A 27,662-nucleotide genomic window follows, 5' to 3' on the forward strand; every position below is an offset into this window, starting at 1 on the left:
GTGATCTCTATCTGTCAAATAAATAAATAAAATCTTAAAAAAAAAAAAAAAAGAAAGAGTAAGCCACCTTGAACTCCACCATGTTCTTTCCATCAAAAGCTGGAAATGATTCTCTATCACCCCACTCACAACAAATCATTATTTTCAGAAACAGTCGTATTCACAAAAGGTTGGAGTTTTATCATATGAGAGGGCAAAATAACTTTGATAAAAATAGATTTCATATTATAGTAGTATAATCCACCTTTTAAAAATACTTACTTTTTATGTTCTGCTTAAAAAAAGCACGTTATATAAATTAATTTATCCATAAATAAGTCTTAAGCAAAGGTAACCTAACACATATACTTCTTGATCAAGTGGGGCAAAGACTGACATTAAAATCATTGGTGTGAAATTAGGTTATCACTATGTAACCTTACACACCCAGGAAATAAATATAGCTCCATATTGGCTGTATTTTATGAAGTTTTAAATATGTTTTTAAAAATTTTAATAATGGGGTACCTGGGTGGCTCAGTCAGTTAAGCATCCGACTCTTGATTTTGGCTTGAGTTATGTGTCAGGCACTACATTCAGTGGGGAGTCTGCTTGAGATTCTCTTTTCCTCTCCCTCTGCCCCTCCCCATGCTCTCTCTCTTGCTCCAATAAATAAAATCTTTTAAAAAAAGTTTTTATAATAATCTACAATTACGTTGGAAAAAAACTGAAAAGTAAAGAGAAAAAAAAAAATCATCCAACATACCAGCTTCACACAACCCACTACCGGAATTCTAGAATATTTCCTTTCAGAGTCTGTCCTTGAAAAATTTCTTTTGAATACAGTAATTAATATATATATATATATATATATATATATATATAATATTCAATTTTGCTTTTTTCCACTTAGAGCACATACATTTTCCCATGCTGTTACCTAATCTTCAAATTATAATTTTGAGTAGTTGCTCAATTCTCTAGAATGGGTTTGGACAAATCATACTTTATTTTACTATCCCTTACTATTGGCAGTATGTTTGAGTTTCTAACAATGGCAAACACAGATCTAATACATTAGAACTTAATGTAAGGAACATACGGTCATTGGGATGAGTTTGTCAGATACTGTTCTTCAGAATCTTACATCTGTGCTCCTAAATATAGGACTGTACACAAAGATAAAGCAGGCTGAGACAAAGTATGTGAGAACACCCGAAGGATATTTTAGAACTAAACTCAGCCTAGAAAGTATTTCAGCTACCATGAGAAAATCTAACAGATTTTATTATTAAATAAAAAAAAAAAGAATTGTGTCCTTTACACGAGATAAGCTTACTAATCATTGTTTAAACTTTCTGTTGCAAGACACTAGAGAAACTGCCTTTCTAGAGAGAGAAACATCAAGATTCAATGTGGGCACTTTTAGGGGATTTATGAGAGACCTACTAATGCAGCCCTGTGGGGCCCAGATGAACAGAGGGGTCCATGTGGGATTCCATCATTAACATAGTAACAGAAGACCAAGCTGACCCCAGCCTTCCATCCCAGATTTGAGAAACCCCTGGGAAACAAAAAAGCCTGTTGGACATTTTTTATCAACATAGATGCTTCTAACATAAACTTAGCTGGTCCCAGTGAATAGAACTCTTCGTTTCCCTTACTCTTCTGCTATTACACCACTTCTCATGAGGCCCTATGACTGCATTTTTGCATTTGTTTAAAAGCAGCTATTAATTGTTGTATCTTACTTTCAAAAATCTTTTCAAAAAACCTGCCCTCAATGAAAGTGAAAGTTATAAATTTTAAATCAAAGTCAAATGCCTTTGGCTTATTTGATTGATCCAAACTATAGATAAGCTAAGAACATAAAACATATAAAACAAGTGAAAATGCTTTTCTAGGAGAGAAGTACTAAAGCATAGGGAGAGAGAGGAAAAGCTTTTCCAAGGCAAGAATACGTACCCCGGGCAAATGCGGGAAAAAAGCTCATTATATAAAGTAATAGCATATAAATCTATAAAGAGATTTATTTGTATAAGTTGGAGCTTACTGAATTATTCTGAAGCAGTATTTGTTTTTATTTAATCAAATGTCCATCCTGGTGATTTTTCTGTTTGCATGTAATACGCAGTTTTAAAAAATTTTATGACTGTATAAATCCAGTTGCATTATCTATATACATAGATACATATTATATATGCATATGCAATTCCAAGCTATGGATGTATGAAAGATTATTTCACCAGTCTCCCACTGATGGATGTTTTAAATTCCTAGTTGCAAATATTTTGGATTAAATAGCATTAAGCGCATAAAACTGAAAGATAGTATAAAATATCTTGTTGATAATATATATCAAAGGCATTTTTGAAAAACAGAAATGTATATAGTAAATGAATCCATTGTATGAAATTATAGGCAATTACCTGTTACAGACTGAATTTTGTCCTCCCAATATTCATGCTGAAGTCCTAAACCCTATGTGACTATATGTGAAGAGAAAGCCTTTAAGGTGGGTAATTAAGGTAATTAAATGAGGTCATAAAGCTGAAGCCCTAATACCATAGGATTGGTGTCCATTCATTCATTCATTCAGCTCCATGCCCAGCGCAGAGCCAGACGTGGGGCTCAAATTCACAACCCTGGGATCAAGACCTGACCTGAAATCAAGAATCAGTCACCCAACTGACTGAGGCACCCAGGCGCCCCAGGACTGGTGTCCTTTTAAGTAGAGGAAGAAACACCAGTGCTCCTTCTCAACTTGAGCATAGGAGAAAGGTTCTGTGAGAACACAGAAGGAAAGTGCCATCTGTATGCAGCAAAGAGAAGACTTAACAGAAACTAAATTTTCTAGCACCTTAATCTTGGACTTCTAGCCTCCACAACCAGGAGAAAGTAAATTTCTGTTGTTTTAGTCAGCAGTCTCTGATATTTTGTGATGGCTGCCCTATTGACTAACACATGTCTCTTAAAAAAAAAAAAATCATTAGCCTCTCGTAGCCTTTCTTGTACATAATTAAATAACCAGCTAAGATCTTATTCTCCTAAGATCTCAGAACAAAATAAACCATACTACTTAGAATAAATTAAGGTGAGATTTAAAAACCTGATAGTAAAATTATGGCATAAACCCTAAAAAACAGGCATAAATAAAATATACACATTGATTTTATAGGGATCTCTAAGCAAGTTTAATATGTAAAATCTGACATAAAACAAATATTTTAGACATGGTTAATAATTAATAATCTCTCTTATATTCTTAGAATTCAGAGGGGTTTTTAAAGACATTTAAAATATGTCAGGCCTCAGAAAATATTAGCTCAAAGTTTGAATTAATTTTTGCCTTTTTTTTTCAAATTAATTTTAAGCAATTATATCTGAAATTATCTTAAAGACATTAGGGTTACAGCTTATAAAGTATTGTTAGTTAATAGCATTATGAATAATAAACAAGATTGTAATTATCAGCATGTACTTAAGTGTTTGAGGTAGAAGAGAAAGCTCATCTACACATATATAAAACTTTGAATGAAAACACCATTTACCTTTTCCTGGAGTTCATCCTTAGTTTCTCCTAGGTTCTCCTCTGTATGCAAACTCCTGGAAGTTTCCTCAGAAATTTTCATTTTTAGCGTGTTAATTGTTTCTTGGTGTTGTTTCAAAGACTCAAGAGCATTTCTTAATTGTTCTTGGGTATCTATATTCTTTGTCAGAGAAATAAAACAATTTCCATTAGAATAATGTGAAATAGTGGAAGTAATTGTATAGTGACTACTTGATCATTAATCATGAGTGAAGTCTCTGGTACTGTTTGTAAAGAGGCTCTGAGTGTTCAGAGTTTACTCAGTCAAAGCCTTACCATGTTTACAGTATCCTGAATGTCACTTTTGAGTTGGTCCCTCTCAATGTTCAGGCTCTCCTGGAGTTGTTTTAGGTCCTCCTTTTCTTGGGTTAAGGTTCTTACTTCTGCTAAAGTTTGTTGAAGTTGCTCAGCGATCATTGTTTTTTCCTTTTCCATAGTTTGCAGCCTCAAATCTCTATTTTCTAATTGTTCCTTCAGCTCTTCCACTTCATTTGAACTTTTTTGACTCTCAGTTGTTTTCGGCTGAAGTTCTTCAGATTTGGGAGGAAGCTTTAAAATAAAAAAAAAGTAAATGTGAAAAGCAGAGCATTCTGTGGTGTATATATATGGAAGCCAAATCTCAGAAGGCTAAAGACTGCTTCCTAGAGGATGTCTTGTACCAACCTCTGTGTTCAAAGCATCCAAACTTAAACCAAGTTTTTGAGCTTGTTTGGAGAGATTTCCTATTTCCTGATTCATTCTTGCATTCTCATCAAGGACCATCTTATACTTTTGCTCAAATTCAATATGATGATTTTTAAAAACTTGGAATTCTTGATCAGTGCTTTCATAATTCAACTGGGTAGTTGCTAGGTCATTTTTAGTTTTCCCAATTTCTTCAAGTAAGTCTTGAATTCTACTTTCCTTTTGAACTACTTCAGAAAACAATTTGTCTCTTTCTGATGTTATTATACAAAGTTCTTCAGATTTATCATGCATCTATGGAAAAGAAGTAAAATTTAGCTATGTTAGCATTGTAGGATCTACTGAAGCAGCTTTCAGGGGAAAAAAAGTTTCCTTGGGGTTGGGGGAGGCGAAGACATTGGAATTAAGCAAAGATTTTACTAAGTAAAGGCAACATTTTTTTTTTTTTTAAGATTTTATTTATTTGACAGAGAGAGATCACAAGTAGGCAGACAGGCAGGTAGAGAGAGAGGGGGAAGCAGGCTCCCTGCTGAGCAGAGAGCCCGACATGGGGCTCGATCCCAGAACCCTGAGATCATGACCTGAGCCGAAGGCATCAGCTTAACCCACTGAGCCAGTCAGGTGCCCCTAAAGACATTTTTATTGTTACCATCCCTGTGTATTATCTTCTTTAACTTTACCTTCAGTTTTGTTTTCTAATCAAATGGAGAAGGATACTCAGTAGAAAAACATTATTTCAGGATGTGCCTTTATTTCCTTATCTATCATTCTAAAGTATTTTCTAACTTCTTGGTGTATCATTTTTTGTTTTTTTCTTAGAATTTGAAAATTTTTTTAAAGCCTTTGAATGCAGCTCCAATTTCTAAAAATGTAATCCCTGAATGATTTAAATAATTAAGGTTTATTTGAATTATTATTTAAATAAACCATATCCAGCTTATGAACAGTACAATCATTGTTAATGGTAAAGTAGAAATGGTGGGAAGAAGAGAAATAAACTTAAAGCAGAGACTAAGGACAGGGGTAACACAGCAGGGTTGTTTCAATCATGGACTCAGGATAGGAGACACTTCTGTTTGGCTCAACTATTGGCTTCATAACTACTTGCTGAGCTAAAAAACAGCACCTACTTTAAAGAGTTTTTAGAATGACTAATTAATGTTCCTAGAGTTCTTTAGCATGATATTTGCCATTTGGTCTTCAACCACTTGTCAGTTTTATTTCTTTTAGGAAGGTAAAGAGAAAGGAAAGCTTGGCAGATGGTTTACAGGACTGTTCACTAGCCTGCAAGATTTACACTGCAAGATTTACCCCTAAACTTTATCAATTCCCTCCTTTATATCTCATTGCTCTTTTTTATTCAACATAGTGACAGAATTAGTACCAAAAAAAAAGATGAAAAAAGTATGGACCATAGAATTCTGTTCAAAGATTTTATTTTTAAGTCATCTCTCCACCCAATGTGGGGCTTGAACTTACAACCCTGAGATCAAGAGTTCATACTCTCTATTAACTGAGCAGCTAGATGCCCCCATAAAACCTTGCTTAAAAAAAAAATTTTTTTTTTTAATTTATTTCAGACAGTGAGTGACATAGTGGGGAGGAGCACAGGGAGAGGGATAAGAAGACTGCTACTGTGGGGCTGGATCCCACGACCCCGAGATCACAACCTGAGCCGAAATCAAGAGTCAGATGCTCAACCAACTGAGCCACCCAGGTCTGCCTAGAATTCTATTTAAGTGAAACATTTGAGGACTGTAGAAATGGTTGTTACGTTGATCAGGTCACTAAGCATACTGTTAAATAGGCTTTGAAAATGTGCTTTCTAATAATATAAGGAAATTAGAGGAGGAACTACATTCATTTCTATTCCTAACAAGTTGAGTCAAATCTTTACAGTCTCTTAACTGCTATTTTAAGATATACTACAGCAAAATATTTAAAGTGCTATTACAAAGGTTTTTATTTCAAAAGAAGAGTTATTTGCTTAAAAATGTGTTTACCTCTTTCCTCAGCATTTCTACTTCTGAGGGTAAAGATTTCAATGCTGAGAGCAAATTAACTTCCTTATGCAAAGCTTCATTTTCTTCAACTTCTTTATTCAGTTCTTTCTGGAGGTCAGTAATCTTTCTTTCCAGTTCCAAATTACAGAGCAAATCTAGGACATTTTGGGTAAATTATAATAGACTGCAGTTATTGGGACAATCTATATTACATCCAAAGTTAGATTATTTAATCAGACTGTATAAAATTTATGAAAGGAAGAGTCAATGTTGGTTAACAGGTGAACAGTTAATAGTTCTTCAACCACTTTTTGAAAATCAGGTCTAATTTATTTGAAAAATAATTCCTAAACCCTTATGAATCAGAATTTCAGGGAAGCAGTTATAAATACTGATCTCAAATAATACTGAAACTCATTATTAGGCTATTAAAACAATTAGATGAGAATAAAAAATTTCTAATCATTGGAATGTAGTCACAAAATCCTTCAGGTAGGTTTCTAGACAAAGTCAGATCTGCAAAGAATTAAGTCTGAAATTATGAAATACCTTTTGGAACTTTGCCATCTACAAGGGAGGTGAGTTTTGTTATTTCATTAAAAGATGATTGTAGTTCTTTCTCCAGATCAACTTGCATTTTCTTTTTTGCTTCCAGTTGACTTTGGTATAACTGAATATCATTTTCCATTTGCTTGTATGTACTTGTAAGTTCTTTCTGTTAGGAGAAACACTGCAAATTCACAGAAATGTACTGGTTGTGACAACTGCTTTATTATAAATATTACAGGAAACAATTACCATTTTCTCTTTCAGCTCCAGATTTTCACTTCTAAGAAAGGCTGATTCTTTCTTGGCATCAAGGGCTACAGTTTCAGCATCAAGCAGAGTCTGTTTCATTTGTCTTAGGTCTTCAGTGATTTCCTATATACACGACAAAAAGAATTTAGTGAAATCTAACTTGGTAAGAGTTGGAAAAGATTTTAGAGAACATGTACATAGACGTTATTCTGAATAAATAAAGAATGGTGAAAATATGCTAATTATCAAGTTCATTATTTATGAAAGCTGAAATAATATTTTCCATAATAAAAATATTTAAAAAACTCTGACTATGCTTTTCCAAGTTATAGAGGCATTATGTAGACTGAGAAAACTTATCGTTTAAAAAAGGTTAACACAATTGTTGTTCAGCTAGCTTGTTAAAATTTCTTGTGTAGTTTTTTTTTTTTTTTAAGATTTTATTTATTTATTTGACAGAGAGAAATCACAAGTAGGCAGAGAGGCAGGCAGAGAGAGAGGAGGAAGCAGGCTCCCTGCTGAGCAGAAAGCCCGATGTGGGGCTCGAACCCAGGACCTGGGATCATGACCTGAGCCGAAGGCAGCGGCTTAATCCACTGAGCCACCCAGGCACCCCTCTTGTGTAGTTTTAAGTCATTCTAAAACATAGCAGGTGAGTAGTTCATAGTTAAGATTAAGGATATGAAATCACAAATTGAAAATCAGCTTACATAAATTCAACCACATATATCCTTGGCAGAATATTAATGCACAAATGAATGAATGAATAAACTGGATGAATAAAGAGAAAGAAATAACAACTTTTAAAAAGTGGGCAATTCTGCTTGCCACTCTATCAACAGACACTCCATGATAACAGGAAAGTGCCTATCTTCCCAGTGCCTTAAAACAGTAAGATTACTTTTACAAAGGATCGTTTGTCATTGATAACAGGTAACTGAAGAGTCCTAATAGAAGGTAATAAAAAGTACTCCAGAAAAACTCAAATGGAAACCAAAGAATGACAGAAACCAAAATTTCAGCTAGAAACTGTTGCCTTCTTAAAAAGAGTGTTAAAAACTAGAATCAAACTGATACCTTCTTGAAGTAATCAGGAATATCGAAGCAAATAGAATAGAAAGCACGTAGCAAAAATGAACAATTTTGCCATGAGATTAAATGTTATTTAATGCCATTATTATTATTTTTTTTAAAGATTTTATTTGTTTATTTGAGAGAAGGAGCACACCTGTGGGGTGAAGGGCAGAGGGAGAAGCAGACTCCCTACTGAGCCTGATGTGGCTTGATCCTGGGACTCCGGGATCATGACCTGAGCGGAAGGCAGACCCTTAACCTACTGAGCCACCCAGGAGACCCTTAATGTCATATCTTTTTTTTTTTTTTTTTTTAAGATTTTATTTTATTTGACAGAGAGAGAACAGGAAAGCAGCAGAGGCAGGGAGAAACAGGCCCCCTGCTGAGCAGGGAGCCTAATTCGGGGGCTTGATTTCAGGACCCTGGGATTATGACCTGAGCCTGAAGGCAGTCATTTAACCAACTGAGCCACCCAGGCGCCCCAATGACGTATCTGATACCAACTAAAATCATCTAGAGCTACAGTTTCTGAAAAATACCAAACTGTTAAAATAGTTATTTAAATTATAAGAACGCATTAATATTAATAAAATTTATAAAATCATGCTCAGTTACATGCCATATATACAGTTCTAGTTAATTATCAATACCAATACAAGTGTTCACCTGAATATACTGACTACATACTTCTGCACGCATTTATATAAAACAATTAAAAAAATAAAAAAATTTGATTACTTTTTTTTTTTTTTAAAGATTTTGTTTATTTATTTGACAGACAGAAATCACAAGTAGGCAGAGAGACAGGCAGAGAGAGAGAGAGGGAAGCAGGCTCCCCACTAAGCAGAGAGCCCGATGTGGGACTCGATCCCAGGACCCTGGGATCATGACCCGAGCCGAAGGCAGAGGCTTCAACCCACTGAGCCACCCAGGTGCCCCTGAGTGACTGATTTTTAATGGAAACTCATCCTTGACTTACTAGTATTCAAAGAATGATATCCTCAACTCTGTACGAATGATTCTTTACCCATAAAACAGCAATGATACTAACAGTCCCTCTTTCATAGAGTCATTGACAAGATTAAATAAAATACTATATGTAAAAAAATTACATCTGGCACACAGTAAGTTCAATACAAGCATTTGCTATAACAATGATGATGGTGTACTACAAATGCCTACATGATTAAACAACAAAATAAACCTAATTCTTACCGATGAGTACGACAAGTCCATTTTCACATCTTCTGACTTCTGAGAGTCTATGTATTTCTGTAGCTTCTTAATTTGGTCTTCCTTTTCTCTAAGCAGCTCTACTTTTGAGCTTAGTTCATTCTATAAGTGTGAAACAAAAATAAAGTGAAACATATTTTATTGGATTTAAATCTTAGGAGATTAAAAAGAACTTATGTTTAATAGTTTAAACTGTTAGTAAAATTTAAAAAGTTGATATTTAAAAAACAAGATGTTCCTTTTATTTTCTGAAATAATTATGTATGATGTACATTTTATAGTTCTAGTTCTTTATAATAGAAATATCAACATAAATGCTCACCTCAAGATCTTGATTATACACTTCTGCATGCTTAACTAAATTCTTTAAGTTGGAAATTTCATGAATTAGTTGCATCTGTAAGAGCATGTGAACAGGCAACAGAGCAAACCAATAGTTAATAAAGCAAAAAAAAAAAAAAAAGAAGAAGAAAAAAAGAAACTCCCCCCAAAAGATAGCATTTATTCACTGCTTCAGAATCACCAAAACAGTAAAAAGGGATTGAGAGATCAATTGTTCAAGCTACTGTTACAGAGCACCTCATTATTTGAAGATACAAAACAAACAGAAACCCAATAAGTCAAACAAAAATATCCCCAAACCTCGTAAAACAAGCAAACAAGAAAAAAACCTCAGCATGACCCAAGTAACAGTTATGCTGTCTGTTAATAATGCTATAAAAATGTCAAAAGCAAATTAGTATGCATCCCTTGGAGGAGATATACTGGTAATCAAACTTTAAAACTCTTAATAAATTTTTGTTTTGGGGAAGTTAAGTGCAGAAATGTATTCATTCTACAAGATTTTTTGTTTTCTTCCCACAAATTAGCCATTTAGCTTTATACTGGCATACTTTTTAAGGATTTATGTTTTAGAATTTAGGTTTGGATTAGGGTAGTTTCCTGTGGTGCTTTTAAAATAATATCACTGTTCACTAAAGTACAGAGATATGTATAAGATTATCAGTTATTACCTTGTTGGTTCATTCCACAGAAAATATTAGAAAGATGATGTTATTGCTTTATATTTTTCAGCTGTCTAAAAGTATAAAGAATACCTAAAGATACATATATTTCTATTAAAGTTTCCTTTCCATCAAATATCTGGAGCATTAAATATTTGAATACTACATTTTTTTGTGTCAAAACACATAAATGACAACTTATCATAGATAAACATACTTTCTCTTAGAATTATGAAATCTTCATAATTCGATGAGTTCTGAAAAAGTAAAGGCAAGGTGGGTGGGGGATGGGGTGACAGAATGATGGGCATTATGGAGGGCACATGATGTAATGAGCACTGGGTGTTACATGCAACTGATGAATCACTGAACTCTACCTCTGAAACTAATGATATACTACATGCTAATTAACTGAATTTAAATAAAATAAGATTAAAAAAGAAGAAAAAAGTAAAGGCAAATTCTTGTAGAATGTAAGGGATTTATGAAAGTAGCATCTTTTTAAAGTAATATTTTCTGAATGCTTAATTCAGTTCTAACTAGTTTTAGATTCAGACTAGTGTTGACATTCCTATTGTAGGTCAGCATCATCCAGAAATATTATGTGAGTCATTGAAAATTTCCTACTGGCTGCATTAAAAAAATAGAACTAATTTAAAAAATATATTTGAACCTAATATATCCAAAATATTACTACTTATTCATGTAATCAATATAAAAAACCAAATAGTTTACACTCTCTTTTTTTCATATTTTTAAGTCAGTTCAGACCAGCCACACTTTAAGTACTCAATCGTCACATGTGGTTAGTGGCTATCAACCGTTCCGCAAAATTTTAGACATTTGTGTTGGCTATAATTTAAAATAACTCCATCTTTTATCTTTTTTTCCTTGTTTCTAAATTCTGTGCAACAAAATCACATTTACCAATAAGGAAGAACTACAAAATTACTCTTTTATTTTAGAAAATAAACATCTAGAAAGAAAACTTATCTCACTTCTCATTTAAAATAGCACTTTAAGTACTAGTTCTCATTAATCTAAATCTAAAGATGAACTTTTGTAAAGCCTGGACAACAACTTCTGAATGAGTTATTATTTAGGATGCTAAGCATAAAGAGAAAATATATGATATGATTAAAAGTTAGTTGGTGGCTATATAAAAAAAAAATTACAGATTTCAACTGTAGTGTTCAGCAGATTAAAAAAAATATTTAATACCTCAAGACAAAAACCTCCAAGTTGTTAAAATTCTAAAATTAAGCAAGTTAAATCAGGTAGAGGGTTGGAAATTCCTTTGTTCCCTGAGCTTGATAATACTTGACTTTGTTTACCCCTCCTTGTAAAAATTATTAAACATACTGTATTCCTATATGCCCATTTGAAAATGATATAGGGCTCTGGTGATTTATAAGACCATTAGGGCAAACCAGGGCAATGACCACATGTCCCAAGGCCATAATTTGATTTTTTACTTCTTTTGGCTAAGCTTTTCCCCAAAATGGAGGTTTGGGAACATATTTTACTGCATACACAGACTTGTATTTTTAGTTTAAAATAGAATAGAACTACCTTTCAAAAGAGTAAGTTTATATTACTTAATATTTTAGGTTACCATATAGAACCTAGAATTTTAGTTGTGTCCAAGTGAAGATGAAAAGAATAGGATTATTTTCCCCCTTGACTGTGGATAAAAGGAAAAAAAATCAGGATGTGAGTCAAGTCATATACTCTATGAGCTTCAGTTTTATTATTAATTGACATATAAATCATGTAAAAAACTTAGAGAAATTATTGCTATACTTTGGCCAAAGTTAATTTTATGACATATTATTTCTAATAAGTAAGATACAATTAGATGAAATTTGGAGTTAGAAAGGGCCTTGGCAAGCACCTGGTTCAACCTCCAGGGTGGAGAGAAAAAGGAAGTAAGTCCTGAGAGATTCTGGGACTCGCTCAAGGCGTTGTATCCTATTCAGAAGCAAGTTTGGCTCCAGAGACCATGCTCTTAACCATGACACTAGATCACCCACTTCCTTGAAAAACTCCATTTTTATTGACTGAAGTCTACAGGTCAATATACAACATTTTGTATTTTGTTAACATGCAAATTTTAAAACAAATTAAATGAAACTCTGTGGAGAACATATAGACTTTGCATCTTAGGATACATACTCATGAAATGCAGGATTAACTTTATTTTATTTTTTTAAAAAGATTATTTATTTATTTATTTGTCAGAGAGAGAGAGAGAGAGAGAGAGAGAGAGCAGGAGCACAGAGAGCTGCAGGCAGAACAGGCAGAATGAGAAGCAGGCTCCCTGCTGAGCAAGGAGCCTGATGTGGGACTTGATCCCAGGACTCTGGGATCATGACCTAAGCCGAAGGCAGATGCTTAACCAACTGAGCCACCCAGGCGTCCCAGGATTAACTTTAATTTGTAGGTAGAATGGAAATAATACTTTTGGCACTGACTTCTTTTTTCCTTATTTAAAAAAAAAAAAAGAGGGTAAGAAATGAAACAATACCGAGGTAAAAACATTGTGGCCCTTTGGGCTATCCTCACAGAAATCTCAGAAGTAGCTGCAAATTAACTCATATTTTAACTACACCAGAACACTGGCTCTTATTTTGAGGGGTAGAGGGAGCCAAAGATTGCTTCATCATCTGATAATGGCTATAGATTCTTGTTCCAGAGTAATGAATAAGCATTTAAAAATTCTGCAGAGTAATTTTATAATGTCTGTGACCTTTAGGTTAAGGACAGTCTGCTCTTAAGAAATCTCTTGAATTTCTTGGGCAATTTCTAAGTGTCTGAAGTCTGAGTGTTTCTGGATTAGGTTCTCTTAACATGTAGCTTAATATTATATATTTAGAAAATTTAAGTGATCTGTTTCATTTCTAAAAATTTCATTACTAGTATTTAGTATTAGTTACACTAATTTTCATAACTCTCTGATATGGAAAAAGACATGATCAAAATCAGCTTTACCAGCTATTCTAATAATGTTCTAAATATTTGGGAATATGCTTTTTTTTAAATAATTTTTTTTTTAAAGATTTTATTTATTTATTTGACAGACAGAGATTACAAGTAGGCAGAGGCAGGCAGAGAGAGAGGAGGAAGCAGGTTCCCTGCTGAGCAGAGAGCCCGAAGCGGGGCTCGATCCCAGGACCCTGAGATCATGACCCGAACCGAAGGCAGAGGCTTTAACCCACTGAGCCACCCAGGCGCCCCGGGAATATACTTTTAAAGAAAATGAAATCCATTAACACAGAGTATCCATGCATAAAACATTCAGCCAGATAGTAAAATTCATATTGGTCTCAGCAGGAAATGGTTATATTCTAGACAGTATTTCTGGTGTGCTCAACACATTAACATTTGAGCAAAATAATTCATATGTGAAACAAATGATTTAAATATTTTAAAAATAATATAAATGAATTACTTCTTAAATTCTCTATATTGTGTGTACACATAGAAAATAGTTGGATTTTCCATACATCATGCATAGAAATAAATATCTTTAAGAGAATGATACTTCTTTTAAGAGTATTGTTTTAGTTTCATGTTTCCATATCTCTTACCTCCTGATCTTTCTCTGTTTTTCTTTCAAGGGCCTCAAATTCATCCAAATCATTCTTTTCTTTTAATTTCAATTCCATTTCTTCATTTTCTCGTCTTAGTTGTTCATAGTCCAATACCAGATTATCATAGTTGGCACGAAGTGAATTCAGCTCACTTTCTAAGTTTTCCTGTTGTAACCAAAACCAGATTTAACTGTAACACCTAACTTTAACCATAACACCTAATTTTAACTAATACAATGGTTAAGTAATGATAATAATAATTCCCAAGAATCACTGCAATTTTATTCTAAAACTAAAATGAAATTTTCTTAACAAATACATTTATAAAACTATACTGTACTTCTTTGGACATTAGTAGTCTAGAAAGTCAATATGGACTCTATATACCTACTGAAGTATTCACTGTAGTATTCCCTAAAATTTTGATGAAACCACTTTTATTTTTCAGTATGATTTGGCAATATTACCCCCTCCCTGCTGTGTCATTCTACTGTATACCTGAGAATTTTGACACTTTATAAAACCCTTAGGGGATTGTCTAAAGAAAAAGAGAAACTAAAAAAAAAAAATCATAGATACCAAGATCTGCTGGGAAAGAACTAGATGCAAAGGTTTACTTATTACCATACACCTGCATTACAAAATTTTTAGTTTCCTCTACATGCCAGTTATCAACTAGGAGTATAATGAGTAATTAGAACCAAAACTGTTACTGAAATTAAGTCAGAGCTAGCAATGTGGTGCTACAACAATGTAAACATGAACAAAAAGTGAATTTTAAAGAGTAAGAGGATAATGTTTTATAAAATACATTTAAGTTACCTGACTTAGTAGCTTTGTTGCTGGATTCCACTCTGTCTCATTTAATGTATCAAAAGTATTACTGAAAATATCAGACTCTGAGCAGAAAGCTAGAATTAGGAGAAAAAGAAATTTATCCATAAAGATTCTTAAAAGTCAAAGACTAAGAAAAAAATCTGATCAGGGGTAATACTAAGCTCCAATTAGCTAATGTGCTCACAGTATGAATGCCAAGAATACATTAACATATATGATCATTTATATTATTATATGAACTAAGATCCCTGGTTAGAATTAGTAATAAAATATTCGATCCTTGATAAAATATAGGTAACAGGGACAAATACTAACTCTGAGATTTGATCCTTATAAATAGATTTTAAAATGCCCTTTAAAAATACTGCTGATGTTGGAGACATTATTTTGAAACACGCCTGTGTAATGTTACCCTTTCAAGATTAAACAAAGTTTAAGGCAGATGTTATATGGATACTAATTTAATTGGATAATGATTAGAACCAGCAACAAAATGTCTCACGTTTCAACTAAAGTGTATCATTCTGAAGAGTGTGAAAATAATATAGAATGTTCACTTTCTTGAAATCACTATTATTTATCATTACCTCCATTGTGATTGCATCTAAAATGCATACATTTATTAAATGTGTTTATCACATTAACTGAGTTGTAAATAATGTAGTTCTTTAAAAGGATGCTTTTGTAATTAAAAACAGCTGAAAAAGCACTCACATTCATCAATTTCCCCCACTATGTTTACAGCCGCCTTACGTGTTTTTGTTACATTTGTTGACATATTAAATTCATTTATATAATTTGAGTCTTTCATTTTGTTAATTTTACCAAGGCACCAAGTGACTCTTCGTTTTCTTTTAGCCTAAAGAGGAAAAAAAAAAAAATCAAAATTACCTCACACAGATCTGGGCTCAAATATCATGAAATGAGGGAATTAGTTTACATTTTTTGGAAACCATGGACTTGGTAGAATTCTTTCTAAGCCTACTTTAATAACATACCAGTCTAAGGATGTCCTAAGAACTTTAAAATCAGTTTTTAACCCCATAAAATATTTGATGAAACTATTATTTAAAATTCATGTTTTATTTGAAAGTTTCCCTACAAACTTTTCTGGGACTTAATGGAAAGGAATAGGCTTACAACTTTCCAAGTAATCCAGTGTTCTCTAGCAGGGAAGCTGCTGCCACCACACCACAGCTACCAAAAGCACTTTGGGGTGGCCAGCTCTAACTGGGAAGGGACAGACAGATAGTCTACTTGAACTTTCTTCAGTGAGTCAATATCCACACAGCCTTCACAATGCCAGTTCTCTTCCAATTAAGTAAAACTAATACCTCCTTCAGCGCTCCTAACCTCATTGTTCTTTCTCCCTGGGGACCTTGCTCCCTGGGTTATCTATTCATCTGTTATCCTCACCAACTCCCTCCTAACAGCCTGATGAATGAATGCTCTAGTTGGTTTGCTTTTGTTGTTGCTGTTGTTGTTTTTTAAAGATTTTATTTATTTATTTGACAGAGAGAGAGAGAGATCACAAGTAGGCAGAGAGGCAGGCAGAGAGAGAGGGGGAAGCAGGCTCCCCGCTGAGCAGAGAGCCTGATACTCGACCCCAGGACCCTGAGATCATGACCTGAGCCGAAGGCAGAGACTTAATTCACTAAGCCACCCAGGCGCCCCTACTTTTGGTTTTTAAAAAACAAACTCTTCACTCCTTACTTCTCTCTGGCTACAAGTTTCTTTTTGATTCTCTTTTGTGCTCTTTCTTCATCATCTGTCTACTCCTTCCGCATCCTTTCAGGAACACCTCTGTCTCCTGGTGCTAATCCCACCCAGCTAGCTGTCCTCACCACTTCTCACCACTCATTTGGCTTTGCTGGTTTCTCCTCCTCTGCTTGTGTTTTTCCATATTGCACAGCTACCATTCTTCTCCTGAGCCTCTGTGAAATATAAGTACTATCTCCTCTTACGTGATCTTTCTAACTATCCTATTACTACATCCTTTTTATAGGTGAGCTGATCTATAAATGATCCTTTTTTTCTGAGATCAGTCCCCTCTACTGTGTTCACGATCTCATCCCTTGGGGTCATCTCAACCCTCTGTAAGGTGGGTTTCGCTCCTACTACATAACTCAAATTGCTTTGTAAATGAGTTTTTGTTTCCAAATCCAAAAAATTGTCTATATTCATCTTAATTAACTTCTCAGTAAAATGGGACACCGCTGACCACTACCTCTCTGAAATATTCTCTTCCCTTAGTGACCACAATTCACCCGGTTTCCTTTTTAACTCTAGAGTGAATCCTGGCTCCCTTCGGGATTCTTCTACCTTTATCTAAAAGTTGTTCTGGGATATGGTCTTCTTTTCATTCCTAACATGCTCTCAGAACTAGCCCATCCATTCCCAGGACTTGACTTAGATCTGCAGTAGCTAATGTCCAAATTGATATCTCTATCTCACATCTTTCATTGTCTGAAATCTTAAACTGGAGATATCCCAAACAAAACCCAGAGAGATGCGCTGCTCTTCATTCGGTGTTCCTTAACAATGACTACTGCTACCAGCTACCCAGCAATGTTTGCAAATCATTCTGGATACTGTTCTCTCTCTCTCTGCCCCGCACATATAAATAATCACGAAGTCCTGTTGAGTCTACCTCCCACATAGGTCTCTAATTTACCCATTTTTTTTCCATCTCCAGAATCACAGTTCTTGTAGAGCCCCAACCAATCTGATGCACATAAGCTGCCATACCTTCCTGAAATACAACTGTGATCCTGTTACCTGCAAGATGTTTCCTTGCCCTGAGCATAATGCAATGTTCAAATCCTTCATTATGATTTAAAATGCTCCTGCCACCAAAACATTTTAAGTCTAAGGGATACATTATGTTGTTTTTATGACTCCAAGCTTTTTTACATGTGGATCTCTTCCTGAAATATTCTTCCCTGTATGTTCCACTGGGCTGCTTCTTATTCATCACTTAGTCAACAAATAGCTCTTGGAATGTCTTCTTTATACTTAGTATGGTGACTTGAATATAATGTCTATTAATACTATTAATAATTATCTTTAGACCATTCATTTATCGAGGATTTGGAAAATGTAGTGTTGAGCACATTCTGTGTATTATTTCACCTAATTCTCATAACAATCCTAGGAGTTGGGAATCAAGCTATCTCATAGATAAAGAAACTGTAGCAAAGTGGATTTAAGAAATTGCCTAAGGTAAAGAATTAGGAATTGACAGCACCAGGATTCAAATCTAGGCAGTCAAGCTCCAGAGGCCGTCCTTTTAATCATGATACCATCAGTCAAAAAATGCCTACTGGACTGAAAATACCCCCAGCTCTAGTAAAAACAAAAAGTACATATACTAGAAGTCAGAATTGTGATCACTATATTGATCTATATTCTAGATCAATTTTCCTGAGATTAATATTTCTGTTTCTTTAAATAGAAAATATTATCATTCAACCTAGATAGGGATGGTTCTTAATTACCTGATCAACTTCATTAAAATTTCTTAAGAAGCATATTTACATAGATTCCTTGTCAGTATTTCAGATTTCTTGAATTAGGATCTCTAGAGAAGGGATCAGAGATCAGTATATTTAATGAACTTCTTAGGTTTTGCTGATGAATAGGCTAACACACAAAATGTTCCGGGTTTTCTGAATATACTATATCAAAGGATAAGAAATGTGTAACTATGTAATAAACATACAGGAATACCAATCCTAGTCTTTGTATAACAAGTCTGAGTTGTCATCTTTTAAGTTTTACCTTTAATTCCTGTTGTGATGTGAGGGAAGAAGAGGTTACCAGCATCCGTGTTAAGTTCTGAATTTTCTCAATCTGTACTTTTTGAAGCAAATCCTTTTCTTCTAGAAGTTGGGCCAACTGGTCTTTTTCCATTGCCTGGGCCCGAGTCTCTAAAGAAACCTATAGAATGTAATATTAAGTTATGTTAGTAATAAATGTAGCTAGATTTTAAAATCTTGAAAGTAACTTAAAAGAATAGAATATTAAATTTGTATGTGGGAGCTCTTGGGTGGCTCAGTCAGTTAAGTGTCTGACTCTTAATTTGAGTTAAGGTCATGATCTCAGTGTTGTAAGATCGAGCCCTGCATCGGGTTTTATTGAAATGAAATATACCCTACCTACAAAATACTACTACTATGGCAGTTACCATAATCAGTAATTTCTCAAACCTATAATAAAGTAAAATACACATTTCTTCCTGTGTATTCTAGATACTATATATAAGATTATAGCAAGGCTGTTAAAGCCATTCTATTAACTGCCTATAAATATATAAATAATAGGCAGAAAAATCATAAAAGCAGAGACTTAAATACCTATGGCAAAAGAACAGATGTTTTCATAAGACTTCCATTTGATATTTTAGCTCACTGTATTTTACTTTTTTAAAATTTTAACTTACTTTAAAAAAAGATAACTAAAATACAAGGTTTTTATGAAATATAAAACCACAATGGTTAAAACAAACAAATTACAATGACAACTGATTATGCTACTTTATTAGACTTTATCTTAAGGTCAGAATTCAAGATACTGTGAAAATACAAAAAATAAGGTTTTAAGTAACTATACATGGTCTTTCTTTTTAACCTAATTCCCTATGTATTTGTGACAATTTAGAAAGAATGTTTCTACTTGACTCATTTGAAAATCTCAAATTTTGCCCTTTGGAAATGAAAAACAAAATCTAAAATAATTTCAAGAAATCTAAGTTTTCAGTTTATAATAAATTAAACCAAAATTTTTATGAGTTGATTTCTCTGTCCTTCAAAGATGTTTTAAATTGAGGTTACAGACCTCGGATACTGATGAATTAAGAATCTCTGGGCATGCGGGCAGATCTTAGTTCTCAATCTGTCCCTGATCTTTACTGAAATACATGGTTCATACATACCTCCTCTAACTGTTTCTTAAGATCCATTATTTCTTTTCTATATCTTTTCAGGAGAGCTTCATCACTTGATACCTCATTAACATAAGGAGTATTCTTCATATATTTGGCAGTGCTGGCAAACTGGGGAAAGATACAAGTGTTAAGTGTTCAAATAAAAAATTAACATAATTGGGACGCCTGGGTGGCTCAGTTGGTTAAGCCGCTGCCTTCGGCTCAGGTCATGATCCCAGCGTCCTGGGATCGAGTCCCACATCGGGCTCCTTGTTCTGTGGGGAGCCTGCTTCTCCCTCTGCTTCTGCCTGCCACTCTGTCTGCCTGTGCTCTCTCTCTCTCTCTGACAAATAAATAAATAAAATCTTTAAAAAAAAAAAAAAAAAAAAGAGGGCCTCAGAAGTCAAATAGCAGCCACCTATTTGAAATTTGTAAGCCAAAAGGTCTTCAGCAGAAACATTAAAAAAAAAAAAAAATTAACATAATTAATAATATTTAGGTTTCTTATAATTAAGTTTTATAAAGAAAGATCAATACTCTTCCTTGGTGGCTTAATACTTTTGAACATGGAGATTAGTCTATGTTCTTGTAACTTACCTTGGCTGCTAGTCCTCAGAAGAGTGAAGGAAATATCTTGAAGATGGATGCATGCCAACAGAGAGCCTACAAACACTGGCTTACTGGAATCCCAGCCACCTCTCAAGTCCAGCACAACTGCCCCCTCTATCCTGAAGCTTTGCTTCCACTTGAAATTATCTCTCCTTCCTCTGAACTCTAGTCTATTTATTAATAGTTAATTAATCCAAGGCAATCACATTGGAAGACAGGTCTCATCTTCCCTTTAAGACTATAAATTTTGATGCTATAAATTGTGAAGTCAGGGACTATACTTTCTATCTTTGCTTCTCTGACACTACCTTGATGCAGTGTTCGATAACTATTTAGAATAATATTTCTTAGCATGTGAGTAGCAGAAGTAACTGTAAGTGGGTCCATGAAGGTGACCACTAAATAACCCTGAATCCTTGATTGAGACAGCTGTTCTATTGACACTTCTCATCCCCCCCCCCTTTTTTTTAACAGAAAATGTAAGCCATAGGCTCAGAGCAAAGATAAGCAACAACCAGCTAGCAGGAGTTCAAGAATTACTTTGTTATAAATACACACACACACACACACACACACACACACACACACACGTGTTTTTTGGTTCATCTATTTGTTGAAAGTGATACTACTTTTTCATTCATAGGACTGACAAAGTTTCCTTCTGTAATAAGTAGAAAAAGTGAGTTTTTTTTTATAAAGAAGTGTTGGATGTGGCAAAAATTATGGAGGTGGGATATGAATGATTGAAATTTGGGAAAATAAAGGAATAGTATTTAGTAGGCAATATGTCAATTTTATTGCAGCAGGTATGTTATGTAATTAAAAAAAGATGCCTAATTTTAGTGCATAATTTTCTCTGCTTAAACATGATTTCCCCCCATATTGAAATAAAAATCAAACTCACCTGTAGAGTAGAAAGGGTTTCATCAAAAGACACTGGAGTAATTGTGCAGATAATACGTGTCTTTGCATTTCCTCCCAAGGAATTCTGAAGAATTCGTGTTAATTTACTATCTCGATAATTTATGAAACCACTTAGTGAGAAAAGGGTTTGGGAAAAAAAAAATAGAAATTTTTATACAACAAATGTGATTGGTTTTTAATGCAGAACCTTAAATTAGGTATAGTTTAAAAATTAATTCTTTACAGGTTACACGAGGCACATTAAAACTACTAACTAAATTATATTTAAGATAAAAAGTAAATTTAGTAGGTTACAGTCATATGTCTAAGAAGCTAGCCATGCTCACAGAATCACAAAAGGTTTTTAATACAGGGAAGATATCAGTACATTATTTGAGTGTTACTAAAGTACTATAATTTTCAACCTTAAGCACAATAGGTAAATGTACAATGGAATAAACTTACCCAACTTGTCCATCACTAAGTTTCTTGATCACTTGTCCCAAAATAAATAAACTTCTATTTATATTACAGCCTTCCTTGAGTCGCACACCTGTATTTATTAGGCAAATATGAAATCTAAAGTTAACCTCTGTATTAGATGATGAACTTATATATCAGTAAGTTATAAAAGAAATTAGAAATTAAAGGGTCAGATTGTAGTCTCTGCTTTGGATTCGATCTGAGCCCACTTTTCTTTTCTTTAAAAGATTTTATTTATTTATTTGACAGAGAGAGAGCACAAGTAGGTAGACAGGCAAGCAGAGAGAGAGAGGAGAAAGCAGGCTCCCTGCCAAGCAGAGAGGCTGATGCGGGACTTGATCCCAGGACCCTGAGATCACGACCTGAGCCGAAGGCGGAGGCTTAACCCACTTAGCCACCCAGGCGCCCCAAACCCACTTTTAATACCTCTAGTAAAAGGAGCTCTCTCCCTATTCCTCCAACCTATTAAGTAAACTAGAAATGTTATCACCTGAGAGAAAGAGCAAAAAGAAACAAATGGCTAAGAAAAAAAAGAATTAGAGGGAAGAGAAGTTCATTTCCGAAGAGAGCCTGTCTAACTCCTCAGTTCAAATCTGTTTTTTTTTCCAAACCTCCAAATATAGGCAACTATAGACTAATCAAATTAATTCCTATCAGCTCACTACCAACAAAATTCTAATTTTTAAATTAATGCTCACATGGCTCATATATCCAAAAATCCAAAAGGACACTGAAAAAGCTCTCTCCTACTCTTATGCTCCATCCAAACAGATCTATCCTCCTACCAGGAAACCATTTTTATTAGTCTACTCTTGTAGAGATTTTTACAAATACAAGTTCACATACATTTATTTCTTCCTTTTCCTTTTTATACAAATAGTAGCACATTATATAGGCTAATTTGTCTTATGCTTTTTTTTTTTTTAAGCTTGGCAATATAGCCTATCAGTAAACATTGGTGTTTTTCATTTTTTTATAGCATAAAATTCCACTGAATGGATGTATCAGAATTTATTCACTCTGCACCCTATTGAGGGACATGCAGGATTTCAATCTACCACATATGCAGAAAGTATTACAACAAATATTTTGGACACCTGCTATTTCACAGGGGCATGATTCAGCTACTGCTATTACATTGCTGTAACATGCCAGCTTAAAACATGAGCATGTATTTCTTGTTCAAAGAGGGCCATTAGATTAGTTTGGCCAATTAGTTGCAGGATCCACTGGTTTGGTGGATGTAGGCCATGCTCAGATGAGCAGTCTCTGTGTCAGGCTGTAGGAAATTGACATAGAAAGGTTTGACATCTTCATGATTATGAAACTTCCCATCTAAGTATGCTTTTCCATTTGTTTAAGTATTTGATTATGTCCTTTAGGTCTGTTTTAAAGTGTTCTTTATTTTGGTCTTGGGTAATTTTTGTTGAGTTTCTACTTAGGTATTAGATCTCTTAAGTCATTATTGTAAATGGATGGAGTCTTTTTGTACACTAAATGTTCCAACTTGTTGTTTGTATTATGAGTTATTAATGTCTGTATCTTAACTTTGTACTCCACCACCTTTCTGAATTTCCTTACTAATTACGAAAATCTAGATGGTTTTCATGGCACTCTCACAAGCTTTGCAGCTATGCAATCCTATCAACTGCATGGTTTTAGTTTTTTAACTGATGCTATAGAAGCCCAAAATAGATAATTTGCCATAAACAGAAGCTCCTTTTAAATGGACTTAAAAAATGTTTTTTCTTTTAAAATTTTTGAGAGAGAGAACATGAGAGGGGTAAGGGGAGGAAGAGAGAAAATCTCAAGCAGGTTCCATGCCTAGTGGGAGTCTAATACAGGGCTTGATGTCACAACCGTGAGATCATGACCTAAACTGAAATCTGAAGTTGGACACCCAACAGACTGGGCCACATAGGTGCCCCCAGAAGCTGCTTTTTATGTTAAAAACTTTCATCACAAAATTATTAGATTTATTAGTTTCTAAAGTGTAAGTAGCATTTTTTTTTTAATTCTGTAAAAGAACAAGATGACATTGAGAACAACACATTTATGAGTTTCCATTACCTTCAGCGCCCGTTTGAGCAGCTCTTTCACTGCCTGCAAGGTCAACCAAATTCTGTAAGATAGATGAAAGGTAGATAACTTGAACTAAGTCTAACTTGAACTAAAAAAAAACCCAACTACTGGAAGAACAAATTTTAACATATAGCCTATTTGCATACCCCATCTAGATGCTTGTCTTTCATCGCGCTAATTAGGCTTTCCCCTTTCTGAGTCAAATTCATCTGTATACCTTATTCCTTCTTTATGATATATCTTCCATAATGCTCTCAGAATAGGTTCTCCATTTCACACACAAAGTTCAAAACCTTACCGGTGAATATGATTCTTCACAATCTGGCACTTGTGTTGCTCCAGCCTTAAATCTACCCATTACTCACTCAGAATTCTAGCTGACCTACTCGCTATGCCTTAAATGCCTCATGTATTTCTATACTTCCAAGAGCTACCTTTCACCATTCCCTTTGTCTATTCAGTTCTAATGTTCTATTCTGTCCCTACTCTTTATTCAGGACCAAAGTTGATTTTTACCTCCTTAGTAAAACTTCGCCACCTTTACCCTTCCTCTCTCACACCTTGAATGAGCTGTTCTTTTAACAGCGTACCCAGTGGTCTTTAAAGATACGACTTAATCTTTAGTACTTCCTGTGCCGAGCTAGTCATTTATGTCTATGACTACACTGCAGCATCTTTAAAAGCATGGGTCTCTTCTTCATTTCACAAATATTATTGACAAAAAAGTGACTGCTTGTCATGTGTTAGGTGGTGGGGATATGGTAATGAACCAGACAAATAAGTTCTCTGTTCTCACAGAACTTTTATTCCACATGAGGCAGGATGGGGAGAGGAGGATGTTCATGAGAAATGAGAAAAAGACAGATAAAAAACACATCATGGTAAATGTAATAGAGATAATTTAAAAAGAGTGCTGGAAGAGGGAAGAGGAAAGTACAGAGCAGGTTTTTTGGACCAGGCGTTAGGGAAGGCCTCACATTAAGCTAGGATCTGGAATGACAGAGAAGAGAGGGCCAGCCAAGCAAAGACCAAGGGAACCATACTCTAGATAGAATGAATAGCTAGTACACTCAGTCATAAAGCAGTAATGAGTTGGGTGTATTCAAAAAAATACAAGAGCAGCATGGTGAAGGAGAGATGGGACAATATAAGGTAAGAGAAATAGGTAGGGGTCAGACTGTGGAGGGTACTGTAAGGAAGAGTAAGAACTCTGGATTTTCTAAATATGACAGGAAAGGTCTTAGTACGAGAGTGACAGACATCTCCTCATTTAACTTTCTGAAGAATTGCCTGTTGTCCCTGGGTGGAGGACTGGAGAGGGGCAAGAGTGGAAGGAGGGAGTCCAGTGAGGAGGCTCCTGCAGGAATCTCAGTGAGAGGCCTGGGCTAGGGAGGTTGTCATGGAGATGTAAGTGGTGGAGGGATATCTTCTTTATTCTTTGAATCTTGGAGCTGTACTATGTACAGAACATGATGAAGTTTCGGCAAATATTCTTAATGCATTAAAACAAAGTCAGAGATTTAAATTCTCTCTCTCTGTGGACACTTTCAGGGATGGACAGTAATTATGTACTCCTGCTTTAATTATGTCCTATCTAGACACTACTTTCTCTAAAATGCTCAAAGTGTAATCTTTCTTGTATAGTATCTATATTACAGAAGACCTAGAACCATAATAAAGGGGCAAAATGGTGAGAAAGGCAGCATAAATTAAGGAATAAAGATGGGAACCAGTATCGCTGTTCAAAGACACCAGGAGGCCCAATGTATCCATAAGAGAGGAGCTCACGAGGAGTAGAAGGAAGTGAAGGTATGTTAGTTAAGAGTGGCGAAACAACATGGGCAGTACATAGTAATATTAGAAAAATTAGAAATCTGCAAACAGATTGCAGAAAGGAAAACCAGAGTCTTGAGGCCAGGTCTAGGAGAATGATACACTAATTCAAGGGATGAGAGCCTAAATGAGTATGACACCCATTGGAATATTGAATAAGAAACGTCAATACCTGGACAAAAGGGGAAGGCAGAAAAAGATGAGTCAGAATTGACTTGGGTCTGACCTAGGTGACCAGGGTAACACTGGTACTACTAGAAAACAGGAATACTCATTACTATAGGAAGAAATTAATTTTGTTTTAGACACCCTGAAGTTTGAAACAACAGTGGGACACACAATATAATCATCTTTACAGTCATGAATTAGAACTCAGAAACTCTAAATAAATATTTGACTATCATCAACATAGCAATGATGTCTGAGGGCAAACAGAAGTAAGAAGGCCACAGCACAATACTCCTATGTTTTTGGTAGGAGGGTAGGAAAAAGAAACCACAAAGGGAGTAAAGAAGGAATGGATCTGAAAGATGCTGGGTATTAAGAACCGAAAGGGCAAAAGACACTAAAATAAATAAGTAAGTAAATAAATAAATGCATGCATGCCACCTCCAAAGAGCCTGAAAATGACTTTTTTGGGGAAGACTTCTTCCGAAGATGCTTAGAGTAAGTGGGAAGGTGAAGGGTTGGACCAGAAGGTATCTATAGTACCATTTGATATAGCATCAAAGAATATGGAAAAAGTCACCAAATGGATCACTGAATATGTCAAGAGTATTAAAAACAAATTAATAAGAGAAATGTTAAAATTGTAGTGAAGTATCACAGATTAGGTTTAGAAGACAAAACAGAAGTTAGGTTTTGTGTTATTGTTGTTGCTAAATCAAAGCAAGGTCATTAACTAAAAGAAATTTTACGCTGTAAAGTAAATAACGGAGGTGAACTAGAATTAGATATTTAATCAAGACTGATTTTTCAAATCTGAAAATGAAAAAACATATTATAGATTTTTTTTTCCTGAAATTTTCAAATCGGATAGAATAATCCTAAGTCATTTCCCACATGCTAAAAAATTTAGACCTTGAAAACAGAGAATATTGGCAAGGAACGGAAGGAAGCACAGAAAAAGAGAGAGAAATAATATATTGCAGCAAGAAGGAAATGGAAGGTTTACTTGGTGCAAAAAAAGAATGTTTCCATAATGTATATATTCACTATTCAACAAACAGGTATTGAATATAAACTATGTATAATGTGTTGAGGCTATAAAGATAAGATATCACTCTTTCCTTCAAGGAATTTATAGTCTAAAACACTATGTTTATAATATAAAACATTTTCTTATTATATTTAAGAATATACTTAAATAATGTGATTTATTGTTTAACAGTCCCAGCTAGGTTTTTGTTGATCTCATGAGTCTCAATTCTATTGGCTGAGACAAAATAACAACAATAACAACAACAACAACAAAACAGAACGGTTTCCACTCCTGTTCCAAGAACACTCTTAACTCTTTAAATGAATATCGAAAATCTCCCCCCAACAACTCTGGTTAGGAAAAGTCCTTCCATCTAAGTTTTAGGAGAGGCAGCCATAACATAACAGGAAGAAAGACCCTCTGAATTCTTCCTATGTTTTAGCTAGTAATCCCATGTTTACCGATGAGACTAAAATTACCAATTTATACATGTTTTTGCTTGTTTGATTTAGTTAACAGTCCTTATGAAACCAAACATTCAGCAGCCAAATTAAATTATGCTTTGGCCCATACAGTACAGTACCGTGGTCCATCAATACTCACCAAATGGGACACTTTGACGGATCCATCACAATTGGAAGGTTCCCCTTTCTCTCTACTTTCCAAAATCTAGAAAGAAAAGAAAGCTTGTAAAAAATTAGTGCACTTTTAACTGGAAAGGCCAAACAGAGAGTCACCTACCATCCTAAAAATGGTATGGGAGCGACTGCTTCTTTGATTCATTTTTGTAATTCCATAATGTCTGTTCTCTGTAAAAAGAAAGTCATATTTCA

The 27,662-nt window shown here is 34.6% G+C and overlaps 1 protein-coding gene across 6 annotated transcripts in view; it reads right to left on the reverse strand.

The window, feature by feature from the left end:
• The window catches only part of CENPE (centromere protein E), a 77,685-nt gene that overhangs the window by 44,468 nt on the left and 5,555 nt on the right, over nt 1-27,662 (reverse strand). For 5 of the 6 annotated variants that reach the window (XM_047718121.1, XM_047718118.1, XM_047718123.1 and 2 more), the window contains exons 7-24: nt 27,571-27,638; nt 27,433-27,498; nt 23,784-23,835; nt 21,696-21,783; nt 21,232-21,361; nt 19,728-19,847; nt 18,575-18,733; nt 15,509-15,653; nt 14,780-14,868; nt 13,955-14,122; nt 9,683-9,757; nt 9,343-9,462; nt 7,054-7,176; nt 6,805-6,970; nt 6,256-6,410; nt 4,232-4,546; nt 3,845-4,117; nt 3,531-3,689 (exon numbers count right to left, since the gene is read on the reverse strand). In XM_047718121.1, the coding sequence (XP_047574077.1) occupies nt 3,531-3,689; nt 3,845-4,117; nt 4,232-4,546; nt 6,256-6,410; nt 6,805-6,970; nt 7,054-7,176; nt 9,343-9,462; nt 9,683-9,757; nt 13,955-14,122; nt 14,780-14,868; nt 15,509-15,653; nt 18,575-18,733; nt 19,728-19,847; nt 21,232-21,361; nt 21,696-21,783; nt 23,784-23,835; nt 27,433-27,498; nt 27,571-27,638 (2,471 nt within the window). The remainder of the gene's footprint in view (nt 1-3,530; nt 3,690-3,844; nt 4,118-4,231; nt 4,547-6,255; nt 6,411-6,804; nt 6,971-7,053; nt 7,177-9,342; nt 9,463-9,682; nt 9,758-13,954; nt 14,123-14,779; nt 14,869-15,508; nt 15,654-18,574; nt 18,734-19,727; nt 19,848-21,231; nt 21,362-21,695; nt 21,784-23,783; nt 23,836-27,432; nt 27,499-27,570; nt 27,639-27,662) is intronic. The other variant, XM_047718119.1, reaches the window with a different exon arrangement.

Source organism: Lutra lutra, chromosome 2 (assembly GCF_902655055.1).
Source record: "Lutra lutra chromosome 2, mLutLut1.2, whole genome shotgun sequence".
NCBI lineage: Eukaryota > Metazoa > Chordata > Mammalia > Carnivora > Mustelidae > Lutra > Lutra lutra.